This window comes from Nicotiana tabacum, chromosome 16 (assembly GCF_000715075.1).
Source record: "Nicotiana tabacum cultivar K326 chromosome 16, ASM71507v2, whole genome shotgun sequence".
NCBI classification, from domain to species: domain Eukaryota; kingdom Viridiplantae; phylum Streptophyta; class Magnoliopsida; order Solanales; family Solanaceae; genus Nicotiana; species Nicotiana tabacum.
Genome location: NC_134095.1, coordinates 170218985 through 170244522, shown reverse-complemented (window position 1 = coordinate 170244522; position 25538 = coordinate 170218985). Strand labels below are relative to the sequence as shown.

Genomic DNA, 25538 nt, shown 5'->3' with positions numbered 1-25538 from the left:
TTGATTACTTCTAAAATTGTGACTATTTTTTATTACCAATTAAATCTGCCTATTTTTTATTTTCCCCAAAAATATAATTGAAACGAGCGTAAATTAAACCCAACTATCAGTGCGCAGCCGTAAAACTTTGCAAACCGGTTATTTTGGTTTTGGTAACTCGGAAGGTGGCCGGTTGGTGATAACAAAAATCTAGAAATTTTAAATTAGTTAATTAATTAGGAGTTTATATGATTTTATTTATTAATTCTTGAAGGAGGTCAATCAGTAGGTTGCCTCGGTCTTCGCCGAACCTAAGCTTCGTTTCCGAACCTTCTAGGCTCGGTATTTCTGCCTATAAATAATAGAACCTTCTGTCATTGGGGATAAGACTTCATACGTGTACGAGTCGTTCCTGTAGTTGAAAGATATTTTCTCTCATTTCGAAGGTACTGTAAACATCGCCATTTGTAGCTTCTGATTAAATTTTAGTATTAAATTTCTCGTTTTTATTATAGATCTCGTCCTTTAGTTCTCTGATCTTTTGAAATATTTGAAGTTTGGATATTTCGTAGAATTTTTTGCTTAAAATGATTGATCGCGATAGCATTTTTCTAGCGATCGTAAAGTATATTTGAAGTTTGACTTCTTGTGGAATTATTTTAAAATTTGAATTTTTTGATATATTTTTTTTGCTGGAACTGGTTGAGTTTTTGTTGCGATTAGTTGTTTTGTGTTGTTTGATGAACATATTTTTATAGCGACCGCGAAGAAAGTTTCACTTGGAAGCGAAAAATGAATTTTTTTAATGTATATTTTGCTGTAAATGAATGATTTTGTTGGGATGGGATGTTTCGTGTTGTTTGATGAACTTTTTTTCTAGCGATCGCGAAGTTTACTTGATGAGCATGAAGTTTGACTTGGATATGGGAAGTTCTTATTGAAAAATCATTGATTATATTTTTAATTTTTAGTTTTTGATTTTTTTTTGCTGAAAACGATTGATTTTTTTGTTGTTGTGGTGAATTCTGATTTTTTTAAGTCCACTTTGTGGTTAAAATGATTGATTTTTGGCTGCAATTAGTTGTTTTGCATTGATAGATGAACATTTTTTCTAGCGACCGCGAAGTTTATTGATGAGTATGAAGTTTGACTTGGAAGTGATGTGCAGAATTTCTTTGAAATTTGAATTTATTAAAAGATTTGAGTTTTGGTTGCGATTAGTTGTTATGGTTGAGTGATGAACCTTTTTTCAAGCGATTGTGAAGTATATTTGATTAGTATGAAGTTTGACTTGGAAGTGGGAAGTAAAACTGAAAACTGATTTGATTTTTCTCTTCATTTTGTTGCATTTTTTCAACAAAAAAATAAAATAAAAAAATTAGATGGCTTATTGTAGTTTGGATTACACTTCCATAGATTGATTGACCTTGACTTTGTCAGTGGTTAGATCTGTGGTGATTTGTTGCCGTTATTTTATTTTGTTTCCCGTTTTGGGGGCTCGAATGTACCTATGATGCTATATATTGTTTAACCACGTTTGAAAACTGTGTTGCTCTGACTCATCCTCCAAAGTAGTGCATTTTTGGAGGATGTGGCGACATAGTTGGAGAGCCGGAGCAACATAGGCTTAAATGTTTTGAATTGATGCCAAATCTGAAACATAGTTATAATTGTCATTAAAAATAGAGAATGCTATTTATCTAGTTCTGTGAAATGCTTCTTTAATTACTTTTGCTAAAATACTTAGTTTTCGATATTCTAGTTATTGGTAATTGGGTCAGAAGAAACCCATCCTTGCTGTCCTTGGACAATTGAATGTTTGAGTTGGAACTTGCTAGATCATGTGCTCATAATTGGTGCAGTATGCACTAATATCTTGGTTTATTCTTTGTTCAGACATCTTGAGGTAACAATTTGGAGAAAGGAGAATGGCGTTAGTTTCAGGAGGAAGGTCGACACTGAATCCGAATGCACCTCTTTTCATCCCGTCTTATGTGCGTCAAGTGGAGGACTTTTCACCCGAATGGTGGAATTTGGTGACAACTTCGACATGGTTCCATGATTATTGGACGAGGCAGCATCAAGGAGAGGAATATGGCGATGATGCTTTTGGTTTTACTGGGAATGATGTTGCTGACTTGCTTCCCGAAAATATCGATCTTGATGTTGATGAAGATATTTTGAACATGGAAGCTCAGTTTGAAGAATTCCTCCAATCATCTGAAAGTGAACAACAAGGAATCAAGTCATCACCCTATGGTATCAGTGGTATGCTTCTATTTGGTATATATCTCCATTATCTTACAATTATAGTCATGATAGTGATAGAGCCACAAATTTATACTAGGGGATTCAAAAGTATACTGATAGAATGTCATGATTGAACTTGAACCTGTAACCTAAATTAACTTTTGAATGCGCTTTATCACTTATAATCTTCTTATATAAGGAGATTCAACAATTTATGTCTGGCCATGAAAAGTCATTTATCCCCTATTTGAGAGATATAATCTTTCGATGCGATTCAATTGAACCCCCTTACTATCTCCGCCCTCATGTGATGATACTCGTATCATTGGTTCTCACTAGTATTCTTGTATGATGATACCTAATAATGTTTTCCCTCTTGACAACAGGTTTACCCAAGGGTTCGGAGGCACTCGTAAGGACACTGAGCATATCAAAGGGGCCAAAATCTCCCATTGAGCCACCAAAGTACTATGAGAAACCAGCAAAGATTGTTAGCCCAAAGAACAGCCTTCGCCGCATCCAGCAACCTCGCTAAATGTAGTTTAGCTTAAGCAAAAGCTCTTGGTTTGTAGTTTGGGCATGTCAGTTCTTAATTTGCAGCTTTGTCTTCTTCACAAAGCAGCAGTTGAGAGTCTCTAAGAGTTTAGTTTCTGGTAACCTTTTGTATAGAGCAAGGTAGGTGGCACCTTCTGTATCTAGCCTTGTTCATAGTTGTAGTATCCTTTGTTCAGTTTTTAACTTGTAAACAGCAAAACTGTTAAAAGGGAAAAAATGTAAAAATCAGTTTACAAAATTGCAAAAAGAGCGTCTTTGAGTTTTATTTCAGGTAAGTGATGATCCTCTAAATTGCTGGTGCTTCTTCTGCCTTTCTTCTCAATTTTAGCCTTTGGGCACAATGAGATGTTAACTTCTGCAAATACAAATGGTGGTCATAGAGAATAAAAAAAATAAAAAATGTCCATATTTTATATTGTTTTGATTTCAAATAATTAAACAATATAAGGTCTCTGTCAAGTTTGGTATTTGTGCAATACTGTCTTGGCCATGTGTCAATGTCAGTTTGGTCAATGTGTCAACAGATTAATTGATTGTTGAGCTAACTATACCAAATATGTGAAAGCAAATAAATAAAATTAAGTTTTTTTTTCTTTTCAAATTGATTCACATTATCCTAATGTCTATGTATTACTTAATTCTTGTTTGACAACACAAAAGTAACAACACCACCAACAACCACAAGTAAAATCTCGCAAATTAGGTCTGGCGACAATAGTGTATACGATGGCCTAACTCCTACCTCGATGGGATAGAGAGATTGTTTCTGATAGACCCTCGGTTCAGGAAGACAAAAACAAGAAAAAAGACAATACATCAGTATTGTTAACAGAAACCATTTGTTTGACAACACAAAAGAAAACACATTTGAACTTGCAACTTGCAAGGCTTTTGAAAGCCGATACACAAATTTGTGTATCGGCTTTCAAAAGCCCTACAAGTTTAAGTGGGCAGGAAGTCATTTCGGTTTTTTTTTTTTAGTGTATCTTACTTTGATGTAAATATGGAATGTGGTTAAATTTGTTTAGTGTGTGAATATTTTTTCAAGATTATAGACATAATTGATTTTTTGAAAAAGTTTAAAAGATCGGGAAAGCTAAATTAGGTAAAGATATTCCATCATTGATTGAGCACTAGCTAGGAAGAATCCAAAAACCACTTGTGTGTTTGGGCCAAGTGGGAAATTCAGGTTTTTGGTCTGAATTAGTTCTATTAAAGCAAGATATGAAAGTGATACCACATATGTCACTATATGAAAGGATATGCGACTTCCCCTATAATATAAAAAATAAAAATTAACATAAATAGTCGCTCGTTTAATTGTTATAATATATGTTTAACCTACGTGCAATATGTATATAATTATAAAATGTATAATCTAATGTGCCAACTAGAAAAAGTAAAGCAAATTCAACTGATTATTTGTATAAAGATCACTTTAAAAGTTGGAAGAAAGTGTTGGTACTTTACCTATATATTAGCTTTTTTCGTCAAAAGATTTTCTTTATTTTTTATTTTTATTTCGTGTCCTGTTAAACACTATTATTTCTTATTCAAAAAGCATCTTTTAAAGTTTTAACATAGTCGTAAATAGTATTATTATTAATTATAAGATAAATGTAAATAAACAAGGACAAATATTTTTTTTTAAATTGTACGGATTATTTATTGAAACAAGAATAGATTTGGAAAAATATTAATTTCTTCTTGATTTTTCTAAAATACCACATATTTTAAATCAAATTTATTTGATTAAAACCACATTTAAAATGAAATACAGGAAGTGTCACAAAATGCTATATGGGAAATATATTTTATTGATAATAAATGGAGACAAATGGTGGAATCACTGTCTTTTTTTTTGGTCTAAAAAAAACTAATTATATTAAAATTACGGTGGCATAGTACAAGGAGCTAAGTTTAAACGAGGCACAGGACAACACTGACCTTCTAGAGTAGAAGAGCTACGGAGACGACCTCGTGGTGGGTCATTACAAAAAGTGGGTAGGGAGGGGGTGGAGCTAGAACTATCTAATTCCCTTGGAAGAGGTGTACAAAAAGAGGTGTCAGGTTGACGCAAGACATAGACAGTAATAGGTACTATGTTTCTAACAAAAAGCATTCCTAGCCGATCTTCTTCCAAAGCCGTTAGTACTGCAGATGGCGGAGTTGTGTAAGTAAGGAAGTCTTCAGAGCTGTCCATGTTTAATCCAAAATTTGCGAGTATGTCAGCCACCCTATTTTGCTCCCTGTACGTGTGTTGTAGGGTGGGGTCATCCAGCTGTCGCGTAAGATACTTGCAATCAGTAAGTAGATTAGTAAATAAAGGATGAGAAGTATGTTGTACGAGAGAAAGTACTGCCTGAGCATCTATGTTAATTTCCAATTATCCTGCTTTAGGACAATTCTCTACTAACCCATGTGTTTAACTTGTCAAATTCTCAAATCACCCCTAATCTAACTTGAAATTTTGATTTATTTCCTCAAAACTAAATAAATTTGTTTGATATACAGTGTAATGATCAATAAATCACGAGTAAAATCGTAAATCGCCAATTTTAAATTCAAAGGTCCTCATAATTTGAGATTTTGTCCTTAAATTAGAAATCAATAAATCACAAGTAAAATCGTAAATCGCCATATATATGGTTCCTATTGATTCTTGGTATATGATCATGTAAAGCTATTACTTTTATGATTGAATTAGAATTTGTTGTATTGATATGCATATTGAATGCTGAAATATCTGTGTTTATTTAGTTAAAAATTGCTTCTTTGGTCCAAATTCATTAAAGGGCTTTAAAATGTTGAGAACTTTAGATGCTGAGTTGTCCCTCTCATGAATAATGGACTCGTCCCTCTACATTTCTCTACTTAAATACTAGGATTTTGTGGGTAGAGTTCAAACCCACAAAATACCAGCTTGTGCCAAACTCGCCCCAATTGTTCTGTTTCTGTTTACTTAGAGCTAGTCTTGATGTATAAAAATTAGGATAATGTTCTAAAATTTTAGATAATTTATGCTCCAAAATGGAAGGATATGCTGCTCCAAAAGGGCAGCCCGGTGCACTAAGCTTTCGTTATGTACGGGTTCGGGGAAGGGTCAGACCACTGCATTTCATCAAGAAGTTGTTTTCACGACTCGAACCAGTAAACTCCTGGTCACATAGTAGCAACTTTATCAGTTACGCCAAGCCCCTTTAAGGATAATATTGTTCCTTTGTTGGAAATGTTGTATGGAATTACTTCTTTTGTCCCAATTTATATGACTTGCTACTATTTGGGATGAAATTTTCTTTGACTATAATTTGTTTTATAAATTTTTTATTTTATTGTGTAATCTTTATTTCGGAAAAGATTACTAAAAAGATGAATCAATTTACAACACGAAGAATAGATATTTCGACCCTTCTTTACTGAATCCCATAGTTATGGGGTGATTGATAGGAGAGAATTTGACCAAAATCATCCGTCTTGTTTCATCCTAACTTTTATTACATCCTTATAATATTTCACTTAACCTAAAACATCCTTTAAGTTTCACAAAAGTTGACCAAAAATATCCCTCTGTTAAATTTCCATCCACATTTAACAGATTCTAATATGCTCATGTGATGACCCTTTGGGTCATCACTTGTTTTAAAGTGAACTCTGCGTTCCGGGGCCTTAAAAACCTCTTTCGACATCACCTCGATTTGAGTGCGCAGTCCGGACGCGTAGCCGGATAGACATTATGTGAAATTTGTGAAAAAAATGATAAATTTTGACTATAAAATGAATTAAGTTGATTTCGGTCAACATTTTGGGTAAATGGATCCGGACCCGTGATTTGACGGTCCCGAAGGGTCCGTATGAAAATATGAAACTTGGGCGTATGCCCGGAATCAAATTCCAAGGTCCCAAGCCCGAGAAATGATTTTTCCAAAGAAATTATTTTCTGAAATTATTTATGAAATTTGAAAATGGATTGTGATTAGAACTCGATGGTATCGGGCCCGTATTTTGGTTCCGGTGCCCGGTACAGGTCTTATATGTGATTTTGAGATAAATCTGTGAAGTTTGGTAAGAAACGGACTTGAAACGACATGAATCGGATCATTTTTTAGAAAATTGAAAATTTGAAGTTCTTAAGAAAATTTCATTATTTTGATGCTAAATTCATAGTTGTTGATGTTATTTTAGTGATTTGAATGCACGAACGAGTCCGTATGATATTTTTAGGATGGTGTGAATGTTTGGTTTGGAGTCCCGAGGGCTCGGGTGAGTTTTGGATAAGTCTCGGGGTGGATTTTGGACTTGAGGAATTGCAAGATCGCTCTTGCGAGAGGCATGTCACAAATGAGAAAGAAGCCCAGGCCAGCCCATCCTCGCAATTGCAAGGATTCCATCGCAAATGCGATGCCTCACTTCCTAGCCAGTAGTTGCAAATGCGACCCTATCTTCGCAATTCCCAACTCGCATTTTGCGAGAGGCTGCTCGCAATTCCCAACTTAGCAGAGGTCGGGGTTCGCAATTGCGAACCCTGTTCGTATTTCCCATACCTGCGACCTGCAACTTTTATACTTAGCCGAAAATCAACCATTTTTCACATATTTTCAAAACATAAATTCCCTAGGGCAATTTTTCAAGAACAACTCTTCTTTCAAATCGATTGTAAGTTAATTTTCACTCGTTTTCTTCAATCATTAACATCCTTTAACATGATTTCAACTCAAAATCAATGATTTTCATGAGGGAAATTGGGTGTTTTGGGTCGAACCTAGGTTTTTCAAAAAAAATTGGGGATTTGGACCTCGCTTTGAGGTCCGATTTCAAAACAAATTATATATTTGGGTTCGTAGGGGAATGGGTAATCGAGTTTTGGTTCGAACCTCAAGTTTTTGACCATGTGGGCCCGGGGGCGATTTTTGACTTTTTGGGTAAAACTTTGGAAAACTTATTTTCATGCATTGGAGTTGCATGCATTGGAGTTGATTCATTTAGTGTTTATTGATGTAATTAAGTAACTTGTGGCTAGATACGAGCGAATTGGTGGTGGAATCAAGGGGTAAAACGATAATTGAGACGTGAATTGTGTTCGTGGCATCGAGGTAAGTGTTTGGTCTAACCTTAGCTTGAGGGATTAAGAGTCGAGTCCTATTTGCTATGTGGTATTTGTCGAGTACGACATATAGGCATGGTGACAAGTATCTATACGTTGGTGTCAAGCATGTCTGTGAGTCTTTTATTGTGATTATTGTGGCATCATTGTACTATTCATGCTTTGTTGATGATTTCTATTGTTGGACAAAGTTTGTGGTAGTAATTGTGACATTTGAACATTGAGGAGCGTTGGCTCGAGTTATACAATGAAATATGAAAGTATGAGTGGAAATTGAACCTGTTAGAGCATTGGCTCAAAGTTGTGAAGTGAGTTGTGAAGTGAAAGTGAAAAAAAAGAAGAGAATCTCTATAATATCTCCATTGCCGGGAATTTGTTAATTTTGATGATTATCTCCCTGGCCGGGATGTTGATGCTTCTTTTGATGTTATTCCCTTGTCGGGACTTGATTGTTAAACTATTGTTCCCTTGCCGGGATTCTTATTGTAATTTCATTTATTCCCTTACCCTATTATTTGTGATTGTTGTTTGGGTGAGGAAGAGTATTAAAGCACGAAGGGTGATGCCATGTATTATTTTGGTGAGAGAGTGTTAAAGCACAAAGGGTGATGTTGTGTATTATTTTGATGAGAGAGTGTTAAAGCACGAAGGGTGATGCCGTGTATGATTTGTGAGGAAAGAGTGTAAAGCACGAAGGGTGATTCTGTGCCGCACGATGTACCATTCCGTGCCGATTATATTGATTATATGGTGAGGACGAGAGTAAAAGCACGAAGGGTGATGCCGTGCACATTTTCATTACTTGATTGCTTTGGTGAGGACTGAGAGTAAAAGCACGAAGGGTGATGTCGTGCACTTATTGATTTCTGATTCTTTGTTGATATCCGAGATTTACTGTTTCCTTCAATTACCTGTGTTTTTTTATTTTGAATTGATATCTCCCTCGTAACATGCTACCCCTCCCATATTTGACTGTTTATTTCTATTCTTCTTTTCCGTTGTATATAGTTGAATTGCACAGGTTTATGTGGTAGTCTGATCATAGCCTCGTCACTACTTCGCCGAGGTTAGGCTAGGCATTTACCAGCACATGGGTTCGGTTGTGCTGATACTACACTCTGCACTATGTGCAGATCCCGGAGCAGCTTTTGGACCGTAGATTGGGTGGCTACCTTCAGTCCATGCGGAGATCCAAGGTAGACCTGTAGGCGTCCGCAAGCCCTGGCGTTTCCCTCTATCCCTTTTTCCCTTTTTCATTTCCTTTAGTTCAGAAACAGTGTATCGTTTATTTTTCGAACTCTGTATGTACTAAATCTTAGATCGTCTGTGACACTGCGACACCAGTTCTGGGTGGTTAAGGATTAAACAGTTATATTAGCACATGTTCATATTTTTATTGTTTTTCTTCCGCTTATTCTAAATTTTCGATGTTTACACATTATTGTTTTACAAATGTTGAAGAGTATAAAATGGGTAAAAAGGTACTTGTTCAATAATTGGCTTGCCTAGCTCACACTAGTAGGCGCCATCACGACTCCCGAGGGTGGAGAATCCGGGTCGTGACAGCTCATTAGGTGTGTTAATAGTTCGGTTCGGCCGGTTATTTTATAAAATTTATACCATATCAATTTTTCAGTTATTCTATTATGTATAACCAAAATTAGACTTTTCGAAAGCATCTCAATCATGTCGATTACTCTTCGGTATCAGTACGGTTCGGTTAATTTTCGGTATTTTTTTCTAATATCATGTAAAATTTACCAGTAGAAGTAGAATTGCTATAACATACGTTCTTTTATAGGGCTTAGCAAAACTCTCTAGACATTTTTACTGTTTAAAGAGTGATGAATTAAAAAAAAGATGGCTAGAGTATAGATCCATCAACTATTCTACAACAACGTAAAAGAAATCAAACAAAGGCAAAGAAAATATTAATCACACGAGTTGAAAGATATACCAAGCTGGGACTCAAGAATAAAGTCTATAGAAGATTAAATATTCAAAAGATAAATCTAAATTATATAAAAGGAAACATATTCAATACATTGTAGTTTGCTACTCATAATCGCTAGAATACTTTGTATCTTGCTAATAAAGATACTTGAAATAACTTAGTTTAAGTAGATGTAGCATAATAGGTTTTAGGAATTAGTATTTTGAGTTTAATTACTTGTTGGCTTGTAATAATTTTCATATTTTGAGCATGTGACTTTTTCTTTTTCCCAGAAGGGAGAGCCTCCAACTTCAGCGAGCTCTTCATTCTTAACAAACGTGTGTTGCATCTTTTTTCGTCTTTGAATTTTCTCTGATCTCTTTCTCGTGAAATCAATTAAAAATTATTTTTTCTCCAATTTTGCTATTTCTATATCCTTTTCATGTTTCAGATTTTCGATTACTAATCAATCAAAACTTCTCATTTTTTTTCCTACAGTTTTTTCTTTTGCAGAATGTGGATCTTTTGAATTGGTTTCAGCGTCTTTTTTCTGTATTTGGGTAGAGAATTGCATGCAAAAATTGAAAAATATGCAGATTTTGGTCTGCGAAAACTTAATAATGTGTAGTTTTGGTGTGTAGAAATTGAAAAATGTATGCAGAAATTAATAAAAGTGCAGATTTTGGTGTGCAAAAATTAAAAAATGTGTGCAGAATGCAATATATTATAAGTGTAAGTGTAGAAATTAAAAAATGTTTGCAGAAACTGAAATGTAAGTGCAGAATCAAGAAAAATATAGTGCAGAAATTAAAAAATGTGTGCAGAAACTGAAATGTATGTGCAGAATCAAGAAAAAAATAGTGTAGAAAATAAAAAATATGTGCAGAAACTGAAAAATATGCACAGAATACAGAAAAAAGTGCAGATTGCAATAAATTATGTTGCAGAAACTGAAAATTAAGTGCAAAATGGAAAAAACTAATTACAGAAACACCAAATGCCAAAAGTTGAAACATATAAATAATTAAAGTATGAAAACTTCATAATTGATTCATACGAAATGAACTTAATTCGCTTAGTAGTCATCACATTGCAAAATGAACTTGTGTCACTCCAAAATAAATCCGGTCATTACAAAATGAACAAAATGAAAATGACTGTCACATTTATGATGCTATGCAACTTGGCACATTCATGCTTCTGGCCTCTTCTATCCTGAAAAGGGAATAAGATATTGGGAAGCATGTCAAGCTAATAGAAGAAAAAGAATATTTAAGAGAGAAAAGAAATAAATTGCACAAGACAAGACAAGATTTACATGGTTCAGTAATTTTTACCTACTCCACGGCCACACAAAGAATAACTCTTTATTAATTGAAAAGAGAAAGAAGAAGTTTTGGGATGATCTACAAATGAAAATGTAGACCCCTATTTATAGGCATTTGAATGTCCTACCGAGGTAAGCGCTTACATCATAAGAATGTCGATGTAAACGCTTACATCATAAGAATACCGAGGTAAGCGCTTACATCACAAGAATGTCGATGTAAGCGCTTACATTATATTTTCATATCTTTTTAATTTTTCTTTCTTTTGTTTTGTCTACTTTCATATACAACAATAGATTTGCTCCTATCAATCTCCCCCTCAAACCTATGTTAGATCAAGAAAGAAATTTTTTTTGTTATTCTCTGGTGGTGCCTTCACGCTATCAGTCTTGAAAGCTAACTGAGGCAGCGCACAGCCTCAGCTTGTCAACACCGATAACTTTGGTCAATATGTCTGACGGGTTCTTTGATCCTGGTATCCTCTGCAGCGAAAGAGTTTCTTCATTTATCAACTCTCGGATATGATGATACCTCAACTGGATATGCTTCGATCTTGCATGAAACACTGGATTCTTGGCAAGATGAATTGTACTTTGGCTATTGCTGAAAAACTCACAATTGTCCTGCTCTTTACCTAGCTCTTTAAGAAAATTCTTGAGCCAAATCATCTCTTTTCCAACTTCTAAGATTGCCATGTACTCTGCTTTAATGGTAGATAGAGCAACACTTTTCTGAAGTCTGGACATCCAACTAACAACAGTACCACCCAAGGTGAACAAGTAGCCCATGGTACTTTTTCTACTATCCAGATCGCTGCCTAAATTTGCATCAGCAAAACCTTGTAAGATAATATTGATCTTTTTAAAATAAAGTGCCATACCTGAGGTGCCTTTGAGATATCACAATATCCATTTTACACCTTCCCAATGCTCCTTTCTTGGATCTGACATGTATCTACTAACAACTCCAACTGCATGGGCTATGTCAGGTCTAGTGCAAACCATAGCATATATCAAACTTCCTACTGTTGAAGCATACAGAACTTTGGACATGTACTTCCTTTCTTCATCTGTCTTACATAATTGGTCCTTTAACAGATTTAGATGGCTTCCGAGTGGAGTGCTTCTGGTCTTTGCATCATGAAGACTGAACCTGCTTAGTACCTTCTGTATGTACTTTTCTTGAGACAACTAAAAGGTTCCTTCCGACCTGTTTCTGCTAATCCTCATCCCAAGCATTTGCTTAGTTGGTCCTAAGTCTTTTATTTCAAACTCCTCCGCTAGTTGTTGCTTGACCAAATTTATCTCATTTATGCTAGATCCTACAATTAGCATATCATCAACGTACAACAGTAAAATGATATAGGATTTATTAAGATTTTTGATATAACAGCAATGGTCCATCTCACATCGTGTGAAACCATTTTTATGCATGAATCTATCAAACTTCTTGTACCAATGTCGGGGAGCTTGTATCAAACCATACAAACTCATCTTCAACTTACACACAAGGTTTTCTTTACCAGAAACTTGAAAACCTTCAGGCTGCTTCATGTAGATGTCTTCTTCAAGGTCACCATGCAAGAAAGCGTTTTAACATCTAGCTGCTCCAAATGCAAATTTTCTGCAGCTACGATACTTATCACCAACCTGATAGTAGTTATTTGACTACCGGAGAGAAGATCTCGGTGTAGTCAATTCCTTCCTTCTGTTGAAAGCCTTTTACTACTAATCGTGCTTTGTATCTCTTCCTACTATCATGCTCTTCCTTGACTCTGTACACCCACTTATTCTGCAATGCCTTCTTTCCTTTTGGTAACCCCATAAGTATCCATGTTTTATTCTTTTGAAGAGAATTCATCTCTTCTTTCATGGCTAACTTCCACTTATCAAAGTCTATTACCTACATTGCTTCAACAAAATGCTCTGGTTCTCTAGCATCAGTTATAAGTAAATACTAAAGAGAGAGAGTTAACCTATCTGGAGCATTCGTCACTCTTTTAGATCTCCTCAATGTAGGTTCATGAGTAACTGAACCCGAATTTGATTCAGGTCCTGATTCCAGATTTGGTTCTGCATTTGATTCTATCTCTGGTTCCGATTCTGGTTCTAATCTAGGTTCGTCTTCTAGTTCTTCTTTAAATTCAGCTTCTGGTTCATTATCTTCAATTTCAGAATCAGTTGTAATCCCTCTAGCCACTTCATTTTCTGAGATTTCTCTAACTCAACTATTTTGGATATCTGTTTGCTAGTGCTGGTTGGTTCTACTTCAAGCTTGTCCTTGTATATCACATTTTCATTAAATGTGACATTCATGTGTCTCGGGATCTTTCTATTTTGATCACCCCAAAACCGATAACCAAAAATTATCATCACCATAGCCAATAAAGAAACATTTCTTGGCTTTAGGATCAAGTTTATCTCTATCATTAGAGTTTACATGCACATAAGCAACACAACCAAAAAATCCAGATGTGAGAGAGTTACCTCCTTTCCTATCCATACCTCCTCAGGAATTTCAAAATTCAGCGGTACAGAGGGTCCCCTATTTATGAGGTAAGCTGCCGTGTTAACAGCCTCAGCCCAAAAATACTTCGGCAATCCAGAATGTATTCTCATACTTCTGGCTCGTTCATTCAGGGTTCTGTTCATCCTCTCAGCAACGCTATTTTGTTCCGGTATTCCAGGAACTGTCTTGATCATTCTAATCCCATTCTCCGAGCAAAATGCTTTGAACTCTTGGCTATCATACTCTCCTCCATTGTTAGACTTCAGACATTTTAGCTTTACACTTGTCTGATTTTCAACTTCAGCTTTCCATCTTTTAAAGGTAACAAACACATCAGCTTTGTTTTTCAGAAAATAAACCCATACCTTTCTTGTGGAATCATCAATGAAGGTGACATAATAGCGTGAGCCTCCTAGAGAAGTTACAGGAGTTGGTCCCTACACATCTGTATGCACTAGTTCCAGTTTCTCTTTCTTTGGCGTCCTTCCCACCTTTGAGAAACTAACTCTCTTTTGTTTCCCGTAAATGCAACCTTCGCACAAACCTAATTTAACATGTTTTAGGTTTGACAACTTTTCTTTGGATGCCAAAAGCTTCATTCCCTTCTCACTCATGCAGTGGTCTTCTTGTTAATGATGTTAAACGTCACATTTCGTGTTAGCGTCAAACGAATCACACCAAGAGCTTGGCGATCTAATAGATCGCAATCCACTTTGGCCATAGTCTCTGGTTTCACCTTGGTCAGAAGTAAGTGTAATTTTTTCTGGTACAAATAATCCTCTATTTTCATTTTTCAGAATTCAAAATCTTTGCCATTGAACTTGTTAATCTTAACCTTCCCTTCTTCCGATGCTATTTTTCACAAAAAATTTATGTGAATAGTGCCTGTGAATAATACATGCACCAATACTATACTTTTCTACCAGAATTATACTGTATGTGCTCTGATACTAGTTGTTGGGAAGCGTGTTAAGCTAATAGAAGAAAAAGAATATTTAAGAGAGAAAAACAATAAATTGCACAAGACAAGATTTACGTGGTTCGGCAATTTTTGCCTACTCCACGGTCACACAAAGAATAGCTCTTTATTAATTGAAAAGAGAAAGAAAAAGCTTTGGGATAATCTACAAATGAAAATGTAGACCCCTATTTATAAGCATTTGAATGCTAGGTAAGCGCTTACATCATAAGAATACCGATGTAAGCGCTTACATCATAAGAATGTCGAGGTAAGCGCTTACATCAGAAGAATGTCGATGTAAGCGCTTATATAATATTTTCATCTCTTTTTGATTTTTCTTTCTTTTGTTTTGTATACTTTTACATACAACAATAGGTTTGCTCCTATTATAAGAGGACCTTAAGATAGATGAATTTCATCACTGTGAAGTAAGACAAACAATATTAATATATGCATCTCACCGAAAGTGTGTCACGAAAAGGGGCAGATTCTTGCATCCAACTTGTTGGGTTCTCAACCATAATAGAGTCCAAAAATGAAGTGCAGTTTGTTGGTTCTGGTTCAACAACATTATATAAAGAGCAAGTTCTTTTATTGTGGCCAGGTCTACCACATTTGCTATAATCAACTGATTTTTGTTTTCTTTTTATCCTAGTCCTCGAGGCTCCAGGCTCATCCACTTCTTTCTTTCTTAATCTCTGTTTCTTTCCTTTCTTCTTTTTCAAATAAGAAGGTGGCAATAGCATAGGATTAGATGATTTAGGCCATAAATCTTGCCCATTCATAGGGAATATGGTTGTATATGCTTTCCTGTATGTCTCAACCTTGTAGCAGTCGTGAACATAGTCTACAATCTCATCTTTTTTCATCCATATAGCACAAATAGCATGTTTGCAAGGTATCCCTGATAATTCCCATTTTCTACAGCTACATATCTTGTTATACAAGTCCACAACATAAGTATCAATATTAGTAGACCCTAGGATCTCATAATTCCATGAGTCGGCTTTTCGAGGAATATAACCAGAAGCTACTTCATGTTTTTATGCAATTTCTTTTTTATAGTTGGACAAATATCACTCAAAGCCCATTTTTTAGCTTTATCCCTGTTGGTTGTAATTCTAGCCATGAGTATATGTCTTATGGTCTCCAAAAGTTTAATAATGGGTTTATCTCTAGCATCAAGAATCAAACTATTGAAGATCTCACGCACATTGTTTAACATCATGTCGTACTTAGAAAGTGGTGAGAAGTGAGATCTGGACCATTCACTAGGTAACTTAGTAGAAAGACATTCGTGCTTTTTTATCTAATTCAAGTATCTTCAACATACATATATTAAATGCTTCAACAGTTGTTACTCTAGTTGCTTCCCCAAAAGCATCTTTTAACGTATGACCGGGGAACCTAGCCTTTTTGAAATTATTGTGCAAGTGTCGCACACAAAACTTGTGAGAAACATTTGGTAACACTTCCTCAAAAGCTTCAAGAAGGCATTTTTGCTTATCTGACATGAATGTCCAGAGATATTGCTCTTCTATTTCAATATCAATCATCAAATAGTTCAAAAACCATTGTCATGTATCCTTGCACTCCTTTTCCACAATGGCATAGGCTATAGGAAAGATATTGTTATTGTCATCCAAACCAACAACATCAAGCAACTGTGCTTTGCACATAGAATCTTTCAACCAGCAACCATCAATACCAACAATCTTCCTACAACCTGCCTTAAAGACCTCTTTACATGCTGCAAAACAAATGTATAATCTTTGGAATCTAGACGGATTGTTAGGGGTCTCATTTGGTGTTAACTCCATGTAAAATTGATGTTCCAAGATTAGATCACATGATCTCATTAATATAATTCCACAACATGCTAAACTAGTCATTTAAGTTACCATTAATCAGAGAAATAGCCTTCTTTTTAGCTTTTCTTGCTTGACATAAAGATACGTCTACTCCCAGCGCTCTACTGACTTCATCTATGAATTTTGATGTCTTTCAGTCTCTGTTTGATTTGATTCTATCCATATTTTCCTTTGCAATCCAACTGGAAGTAACATTCTTATTCTTGACATTCTAACAAAAATATGTATGCTCGGAGTTGTAAGTCTTTATCTGAAAATTTGTATCCCTACGCATTTTTTAAGCTAGAATTACCCACTTACAAGAGGGACGATGCTTACATCTTCCCCTTGCTCTTTCTGAATCATCCTTAATCCACTCGACTGTCCTTCCTCTTTTAACCTCATGAGTAGTTACAACTTCCTTAAACTCTTTTTTGTTTTGAAATACTTGTCTTGATACTAACATAGGATTAGAGCCATCAGTCTTCACATTATGCTTTGGAAAGTTAAAATCTTGATCAGATGCATCGTTAACGCTATTCAAGCTTTTTATGTTACTGGAAACAACACAATCTGAGTCGCCATCTTCGTTTTGTATATGCTTTTGCAACTCTTTGCTAATAAACTCTCCACTATCATCATTTGTTCTCGTATTTCTGTTGGTATTAATAGAAAATGTTTCAACAGAAGGATCAACATTTCTGTCAAATAAAATGTCATCTTCGTAATCTGAATCTTCAAACTCTCCATAATCGGACTCATTATCAGAATCACTATATACTGCTTGACTCTCGAACATTGAATCTGCCAATAAAGTAATTTTTATTATATAATAACATAAGAAGCTAATTTTTATATGTGAAACATAAGGTTCTTTCTTAAAAGTGGCCCCCTGCTATTTTAACATGTAATTTTTATGCCTTTACCTTTACATTCACTTGTCCACAACCTACCGTATATTATAATAAGGTATTATGCCTTTACTTTTACTTTACATTCATTTTAGAGGAATAATATAAGAAGTAATGTCTATAAATAAAAAAAAACAAGAAAAACTAAAATGAGATTAGACTTACTTTTTGGAACGCTGGTTAGGAGTGTATCACAGGTGCAACAGCGAGATTGTCAAATTTACACTGAAAGGTAAAAGCTTCACTCAAGAAGAAGTTGTTCAACCATTAGAAACCCTATCACAAGTTTCCCAAATGTGGCTTTTTGTTCTGTCAAAAGGAGGAAGGAGGGAAAATTTTGTGAGAAAAGTAGGGGGAAAAGAGAAGTCAGGGGGGGAAGAGAAGTCACGTGAGAATACAAGATTCGTCAAATATAAACGGCAAATTTAACAAAAGGATGTTTTTGGTCAACTTTTGGGAAACTAATTAAAGGATGTTCTAGATTAAGTGAAATATTATAAGGATGTAGTGAAAGTTAGGGTATAACAAGAGGGACGATTTTGGTCAAAGTTTCTTGATAGGAAGTTATGATATGGAGACAAACTGTTGTGTAGGTGCTTTCTTTCAAATGTAAATAGTTGCTAAAAGAAAACTGAAAAATTAATATGAATAGTTGCACATCTAATCACTTACAACTTGTTTGGATGGTTGTTACATGTCATTTCATAATGTATCATATCGTATTGTATTGTACTGTACCGTTTAATAAATACAATGTTTGAATAAATTGTATTGTTTGTCGTTGTTTCATGATATCACGCACCATCAATATGAAGGAATAAAGTTGTAATATTTATAAAGAAAAATTATGATACGGGATAAAATTATTATATAAAAAGGTAATCTAAATGATAAAATAAAATTATTAAATAATAATGAAGGGTGAGATAAGAGAAAAAGACAAGGTAACGACGCGACCACACCAAATCGGTCGTTACATAAAGTGGCATTCGTCGTTACGTAACGATGAATTTAACGATACAATACAATAAAATTTAAGTAACAATCAAAACAAACATAACATTTAACATTTAACGTAACAATACAATAGGTAACAACCCTCCAAACAAGTTGTTAAACTAAAAGTAGTGAGCTTTATTTATCAAAAAGTTTTTTTATTTTTTTATTTGGGGTCTTGTTAAACACTATTATTTCTTATTAGTAAGCATCGTTTAAGATTTTAACATATTCATAAATAATATTATTATATTACATGTAAACATAGGACATATTTTTAAAAAATGTTGTGCGGATTATTTATTGGAAATGTTATAGATTTGGAAAAAAGAAAAAAAAAATCTTCATCTTGATTTTCTAAAATACCACGTATTTTTATTATAATTTTTTTGGGGGTTAAAACCACATTGAAAATGAATTGGAGGAAGTGTCACATAAAATAAATACTACATAGGAAATATATTTTATATATATACATTGACAATAAATGTAGACAGATGGTGGAATCGCTGTCATATCCTATTTTAGCAAAATTCTCAACTTACCCATATGTTTAAGCTCTCTAGGACTTCTTTTCTCTCTCTAAGGTGATCTCCAACCCTCCCGCCCATTATGTTATTCAAGGACAAGAATATAATATGGGTTATTATTTAGCCGATCGTATATCCAAAATAGTTAATTCTTGTGCAAATTATTCGTGAGCCACATTCAGCAAAAAGAAATATTTAGAGATGAAACAAGAATCATATCGAAAAGATGTTGAACATGCATTCGGAGTTTTGCAACAACGTTTTGCAATTGTTGTAGGACCCTCACGTTTTTTGCAAAAAGAAGTGCTACATAATATAATGACTACATGTATTATATTGCACAACATGATAATCGAGAATAAGCACGATCTTAATGCACCAATTCAAGATGATTTGGAAGGTCCACCTCCAACAATAGAAATGGCTGTAGATGAAAATCAACGATTTAGAGCCCGTTTGGATTGGCTTAAAAAAAGTGGCTTTTAAGCACAAGTGCTTAAAAGCACTTTTTTAGTGCTGAAGCTTGTTCTCTAAATAAGTAGTTATGTGTTAGGATAATAGTGCTGAGCTGGAAAAAAGCTGTTGAAGTGTTTGGTAAATAAGTGCAAGTAAATACTTTTTCTGTTAAAATGACTGAAATATCCTTAAAGCTGTTAACACACGAAAAATAAGCTTATTACTACATCATCCTTAATGTAAAATTACCCAAATACTGACAAATTTATGTCTTAATTAACTCTAAATTAAATTAATTAGATAAGATTATTTTTAATAAATATAAACTGAATGCCAATATAATTGTAATATACTTTTGTTCTGAATATTCAACTACTAAATTAAACTATTTGTTTCTAGAGTGAAATGAAAAAAATGTAATAGAAGTATAAAGTAATGCCAATAAAACTAATGCAACAGCCTTTGCATCGTTTCTTTCTTCTTCTTTTTTTCTATGCTAGTTCTCATATTTGTCTAATATTAGGTAATTAAGGGTTTTATTAATTACTTATCACAGAAAAATAAAGCAACCTAATTTATTATAATAATATGAAGAAAGATATCTGCTACGTCAAAATGGAAAATGGGAAAAAATGACGTTATGACTTAATTAATAAAGTAAGGGTATTTTGTAATTTATAAAAAAGGAGGGATAATAAGGTCAATTACTTGGTCAAATATGAAAAACTTTTAATCTAAAAACAATAAGTTGGACAATAAGTTGGACATTTCCAACTTGTTGCTTTTGGCTTAATTCATCTTAAAAGTACTTGACTTAAAAGGCAAAATGTGCTTTTAAGCTGATTTGACCGGCTTTTAAGCCAAACCAAACATCTCTTAGTATTTCGAATGAATTTTATTGTTATGTAATATGTATTTAATTAATCTTGTATCGCAATGATTTCACTTTTATTTGAATTATTAGTTAATCTATAATAATCGCTTACAAATTATATTATTTAAATTTTATGGAGTTGTTTTAATGGAATTACAAATTAGTGAAAATAAAAAATAGAATTTGTTTAATGAAAATTAAAAAATAAAATTGAAATGAAAGATAATAATATAATATAAAAGATAGGAGGATATAAAAAAGAATATTTTCGAAAAAAAATATGGGAATGGTTGGAGCAAGTTATCCAAAAATGGAAATACTCCTCTTCGTTCTTAACTTTTCTTGGCAAAGGTTTTCCTTATCTCAGGTGAGGGTTATGTTACCGCTGTTTTCAGTTGTTTTATTTCATAATTATCTTGCAATTTTCGGTAATTCGTTTGGATTTTGCATTTTGATCGCTCTTTTCTGCTGGATTTTCTTGTTCTCATTCTGTGTTTTTCTGATTCATTTAACTGTTGTTTTCTACTTAAATACGAGGCCCCTTTTTTTCTGTTTCTGTTTACCTAGAACTTGTCTGGTTGTAAAGATTTGAGGGTAAAGTTCCAACTTGCAAAGTTTTGATAATGATGGAAGGCTAATGCTGAGTCCTTTGTTAGGATTGCTTTATGGAATACTTCCTTTGTCCCAATTAATGTGACTTGCTACTATTTGGAATGAAATTTTCCTTGAATATATGTTATACAACTTTCTTATTTTATTCTGTAATCTTTATTTCTGAAAAGGTAAAGGAATCAGTTTACAACCTGAAGAATAGATATTTTGACTATTCCATAATGATGGCATAATCAGTTTAAGTAGTCTCTAGATTTGTGAGTGAATATCGTCTATGCATTTATCACGGCATACAAGGTTTCTAAGAGTAGAATTTTCTATGTAAAACCTGATATACATTTTGCTTGTTACTTTATTTTTACCGTTTCTTTAGCCGAGGGTCTATCGGAAACAATCTCTCTGCCTTTATAGGATAGGGGTAAGGCTGCGTACATACTACCCTCCCCAGACCCCATATATGGGATTAAGCTGGGTTTGTTGTTGTTGTTGTTAGCCTGATATACATTAGTTATGTTACAAGTGGAGCCTGATAAGATAAGCTTATATAGACCAATGAGTATTTAATACCAAACTAAGAATTGAGTTTATCAGCCGCTGTTATTTGAAGATCATTTGAACTTCCCGAGGCCCCAAAATACTGCAAGGCTGCAAATATTCAAACTTTGTTGCCATATTTGCGCCCTGCAATTTTTTCAAACTGTTGTGTAGGTGCTTTATTTCAAATGTTTTAGAACTGCTTTAAGGCAGCTACACATGAGATTACATGTACATAATTGATTCAAATGGCCTGCTCTTTATTTCATTGTTTAAGAGGATCAGTGACAGGTCACATGGATATACCAAAAGGAGACAAGCTTGTGCTTAGGGGTTTAAAGTTCCACGGATATCATGGGGTGAAGCCAGAAGAGACGAAGCTGGGGCAGAAGTTCCTGGTCGATGTTGATGCTTGGATGGATCTTCGGCCAGCTGGTAAATCTGACTGTTTGTCAGATACTCTAAGTTACACTGATATATACAAGTGAGTGGTTACTGCAATTGTAACTGATAAACTTTGTGAAATAAGCCTTTTCAGTTAAGTATTAGGGCTCTACGCTCACTATGTCGATTGAAATTCATTCTGCTGTATCTAAAATGGGAAGTATTCTCTAACAAATAGGAAGATTTGATGATTCAGCAGTTTCCCTGTGGGTAAATTGAAATAAACAAATAAAAACAAATGTATGAAAATTTAATGTTTGACAATTTTTATCATTAACAATCTCTCATAGAAGAATGTATTTCATTTATATCATCCATTGTTGCCCTGAAGCAATTCCTTGTTGCTAAGTAACTGTAGAAAATTCAGTCATACATTGTCTTTGGGAATTTGTTCTTGTCATTATTGTAGGAGATTTTTGTTTTTTCCTTCAGAGCCATTTAATATGTATATCATGTCACTTGATAGCTTTTTAAAAAGAATCATGTTACTTAATGGATATATCCACACTTTTGTATTGTATTCTGAAGCCACAACAGGAACCTATATCTAATCCTGTTGGTTTAGTTCAAACAAGGACTTCTCCCCTGTTTGTTCTTTATCGTCAAAGCTCTATTTTTCCACGCTAGATGAAATATTATTGTGTAGAGTGGTTAATCAAAATGAATAGGAATTTTTTTTCTCCTTGAAGCAATCTTTTGTCAGTTTGGAATTATGTTGATCTACTACTGGGAAGGAAATACGATGAGTGCGACAATTAGTGAGGATTTACTGTATCTTTGTTGGAATTCTACTTGACGTATCCTCTAGTGCATTGTAGATGAAGTAGTTGTGGTTTATTTCAATTTTGTTCCTTATAATATGTAAGAAGAAAATAACATTATTTACTCTGTTGACCACTAGGAGAAAGGTTGAATCTGTAGAACTATTTTGAATCTCCATCATACTATGCAAACTTGATAAAGTTCATGCTTTACTTGGCATAAGCTGTAGAACTATTTTTTGGTGGTGGGCCTTTTCCGAGGTGTCATGTATTTTCTGGGAGAAGATGGTGAAGATAAAAAGAAAGTGACATTTTCCCGTTATTTCCTTGCTTCACACCTTGCTCTAGTGCAACTTTCTTCCGTTAGACGATAATTTGAGAGGGGCATTGTCCAGATTCAGGAGGAAAGAGGGTTAAGTATCCTGTGGTCTCATGTTGTTAACATCACCAAAGATTTAATGCACTATCTGGTAATCTTTTACTGGTTCATAATGGTTCGTTAGAGAGTCAGGGACCAATAGAAGTTGGCCACTATTGCTTTACCATTCTTGACAAGCTTGATGACCTTTTGACGCTCTTCTATGTCCTGTAGTGTAGGACTTGCTATCAAGCTTCAAATAATATGTGCAGGAACCCATTTGAAAATGAACTTATTTAGAAGGAACCAAAATGCCAAGAATTTCCCTTGTTCTAGTTATCTAGCTTCGTTAGCCAAGGCGAAAACCACCTTCCCCTTGGTTATGTAACATATGCTGCTAACGGAAATGATGTTATCTTGATTAGTACTCTAGGTTTGGTTAGCTAAGACAGCTACTTTTAGAATAAGATATGTAGACTTGAGAAACAACCACCAAACTTAACTGACACCAGAACTGAGATCGAACATTCGATGATTTTGTCACTGAATTGAAATGGCTTTCCTATTGGTCTTAACATATAGATTGCCTGCTGGTCCTAGTTAGTCATGCTGCAATAATTTGGCCTGCGTTTGCTAGTACGACAGTTAATTTTCATATCTTAAGCAATTCTCGGAAATAACTATTTTTTGCTGAGCAATTTTCTCTGTTGATCATTATGGTTATTTTGGCATGACATTGCCATGATATAATTTTCATCCGAGAATTGGCAGAATAGTGAAAGAGATTGTGGAGGGTCCACCTAGAAAACTTCTAGAGAAGGTGGCTGAGCTCATAGCATCTACAACGCTCGACAAGTATCCACAGGTATCTGCTGTTCGTGTTCAAGTTGGGAAGCCGCATGTGGCTGTTCAAGGATCTGTTGACTATTTAGGTGTCGAGATCATAAGGCACAGAGGTCTTGATGGTTAAAACCACGTCTTATTGCTTGTATTAATTTTTGTAATTCTAAATCGTGTTGTTCAATAACCGTTTTGGTTGAAAGCTAGTTCCTTTTCCATCTGCATTTGCTCTTGGTTATAAAAAAACTATCTGGATTCCTGCTTCAATAGAGGCCTGCAACTTTACCACAAAGCTTTGTTGAGTACTTGAATTTGGTTCTCTTATATATGGTTACTTCATCACATGAGCACTCAAGAGTGACTGTTTTCCAACTGTTAGGTGATTTCTTCTCATCTGCATCAGTCTTGGTAGGTAGAATTATCATGTACATGTGCTAGTGAGAGTATGAGCACTCTCGTGGTAGAGTGGCTAAAGGGCAACTCGGTGCACTAAGCTCCCGCTATGCGCGGGGTCCGAGGAAGGGCAAGACCAGAAGGGTCTATTGTACGCAGCCTTACCCTGTATTTTTGCAAGAGGCTGTTTCCACGGCTCGAACCCGTGACCTCCTGGTCACACTGGCTATGGACAATTATTACGAATTACGAAGACTTTTTCTATACTCCATGCATTTTGGTCCCAGGGAAATGATCACAATGTCAAGGCATTTTTGCGTTTTAGCAAAACTGATTTTGGCTCATCAAAATGATAACATATCAGAAAGCAGAATGTTGTTCAACAGTGAGTTTATACATATCAATCTCATCACTCAAGCCATTTCCTTGGTCAGTGTATCTCCTTTTCTTTCGTTAAAGAAAATAGTACGTACATGTTTTATTTGAGAATATCAGTTAGAGCTGATTAACATTGTCTGATAAAGATGCAGAATGAATATACCTCAAATATTAACAATTTCATGACAAAGTTTAAAGTTGATGCATATTCATAAAACTCAAGCATACACAGAGATGCATACTAAATCTATAGTGTTTTTCACTACTAATTTCTGCTATATTTTTAGCCTTCAAAAACTAAAAAAATCTAACCTGACGAGCTCAAGCAACACCAAATGACTTGGGATCTAACTGGGGATGGAAATTTCTCTTCGAAAAGCTGTTATAAATTAATTATCCCTTGCCTTCAACGGATTTTAGTTGGATTTGGGATATGAGGTGCCCAAATAAGATCAAATATTTATTGTGGAAATGCCTTCACAATAAACTCCCCAGTATATCCTACCTCTACCATATTGGCATAAATATAGATCCTACATGTCCAGTATGCAAAGACAGTAATAACGAAAATAGCTAACCCAATAGCAGATTCCGCAGCTGCCACCGTTGGAACCAATGAAGCAAATGATTGACCCATCATATCATCCGAAGAAACAGAAAATACCAAAAAGTTCGAATTCACAGCTAATAACATTGATTCAATTGGCATTGACATAATAAGAACATTTCGTCTATTAAGGAGGATTCCCCGAATACCTGAAATAGAGATAATCATAGAAAATGTGAAATATTTGATAGGATCCGATAAGGAAACAATTGAGTATATTTTGCAATTACTGGAACATAAGGGGTTTTTAATGCCTCCCCAATTCATAACATGCCCCATTGCGAAAACATTAATAATTTAAATATCATCACTCTCACCCCTAATCTCCCATGGAAAGATCTATATCCTTTTGTCCTATGGAGCATTTGGCTCAATCGAA

General features: G+C 34.6%; 2 protein-coding genes across 5 annotated transcripts; both read left to right on the top strand.

The window, feature by feature from the left end:
• Positions 1–290: 290 nt before the first annotated feature.
• LOC107763558 (protein EARLY RESPONSIVE TO DEHYDRATION 15) lies at positions 291–3049 on the top strand. The gene is made up of 3 exons (XM_016582044.2): positions 291–425; positions 1876–2247; positions 2616–3049. The coding sequence occupies exons 2-3, from the start codon at positions 1908–1910 to the stop codon at positions 2762–2764; spliced, it is 489 nt and encodes a 162-aa protein (XP_016437530.1). The 5' UTR covers positions 291–425; positions 1876–1907; the 3' UTR covers positions 2765–3049.
• Positions 3050–20496: 17447 nt separating this feature from the next.
• LOC107763556 (dihydroneopterin aldolase 1) lies at positions 20497–24048 on the top strand. Of its 4 annotated transcripts, none has more exons than XM_075233648.1 (3): positions 20497–20599; positions 21664–21862; positions 23713–24048. In XM_075233648.1, the coding sequence occupies exons 2-3, from the start codon at positions 21675–21677 to the stop codon at positions 23909–23911; spliced, it is 387 nt and encodes a 128-aa protein (XP_075089749.1). In that variant the 5' UTR covers positions 20497–20599; positions 21664–21674; the 3' UTR covers positions 23912–24048. The 4 variants fall into 4 exon arrangements, with proteins under 4 accessions (XP_075089749.1, XP_016437524.2, XP_075089750.1 ...); XM_016582038.2 differs by having other exon boundaries at positions 20517–20599; positions 21656–21862; XM_075233649.1 differs by having other exon boundaries at positions 20519–20599; positions 21670–21862.
• The last annotated feature ends 1490 nt before the right edge of the window (positions 24049–25538 follow it).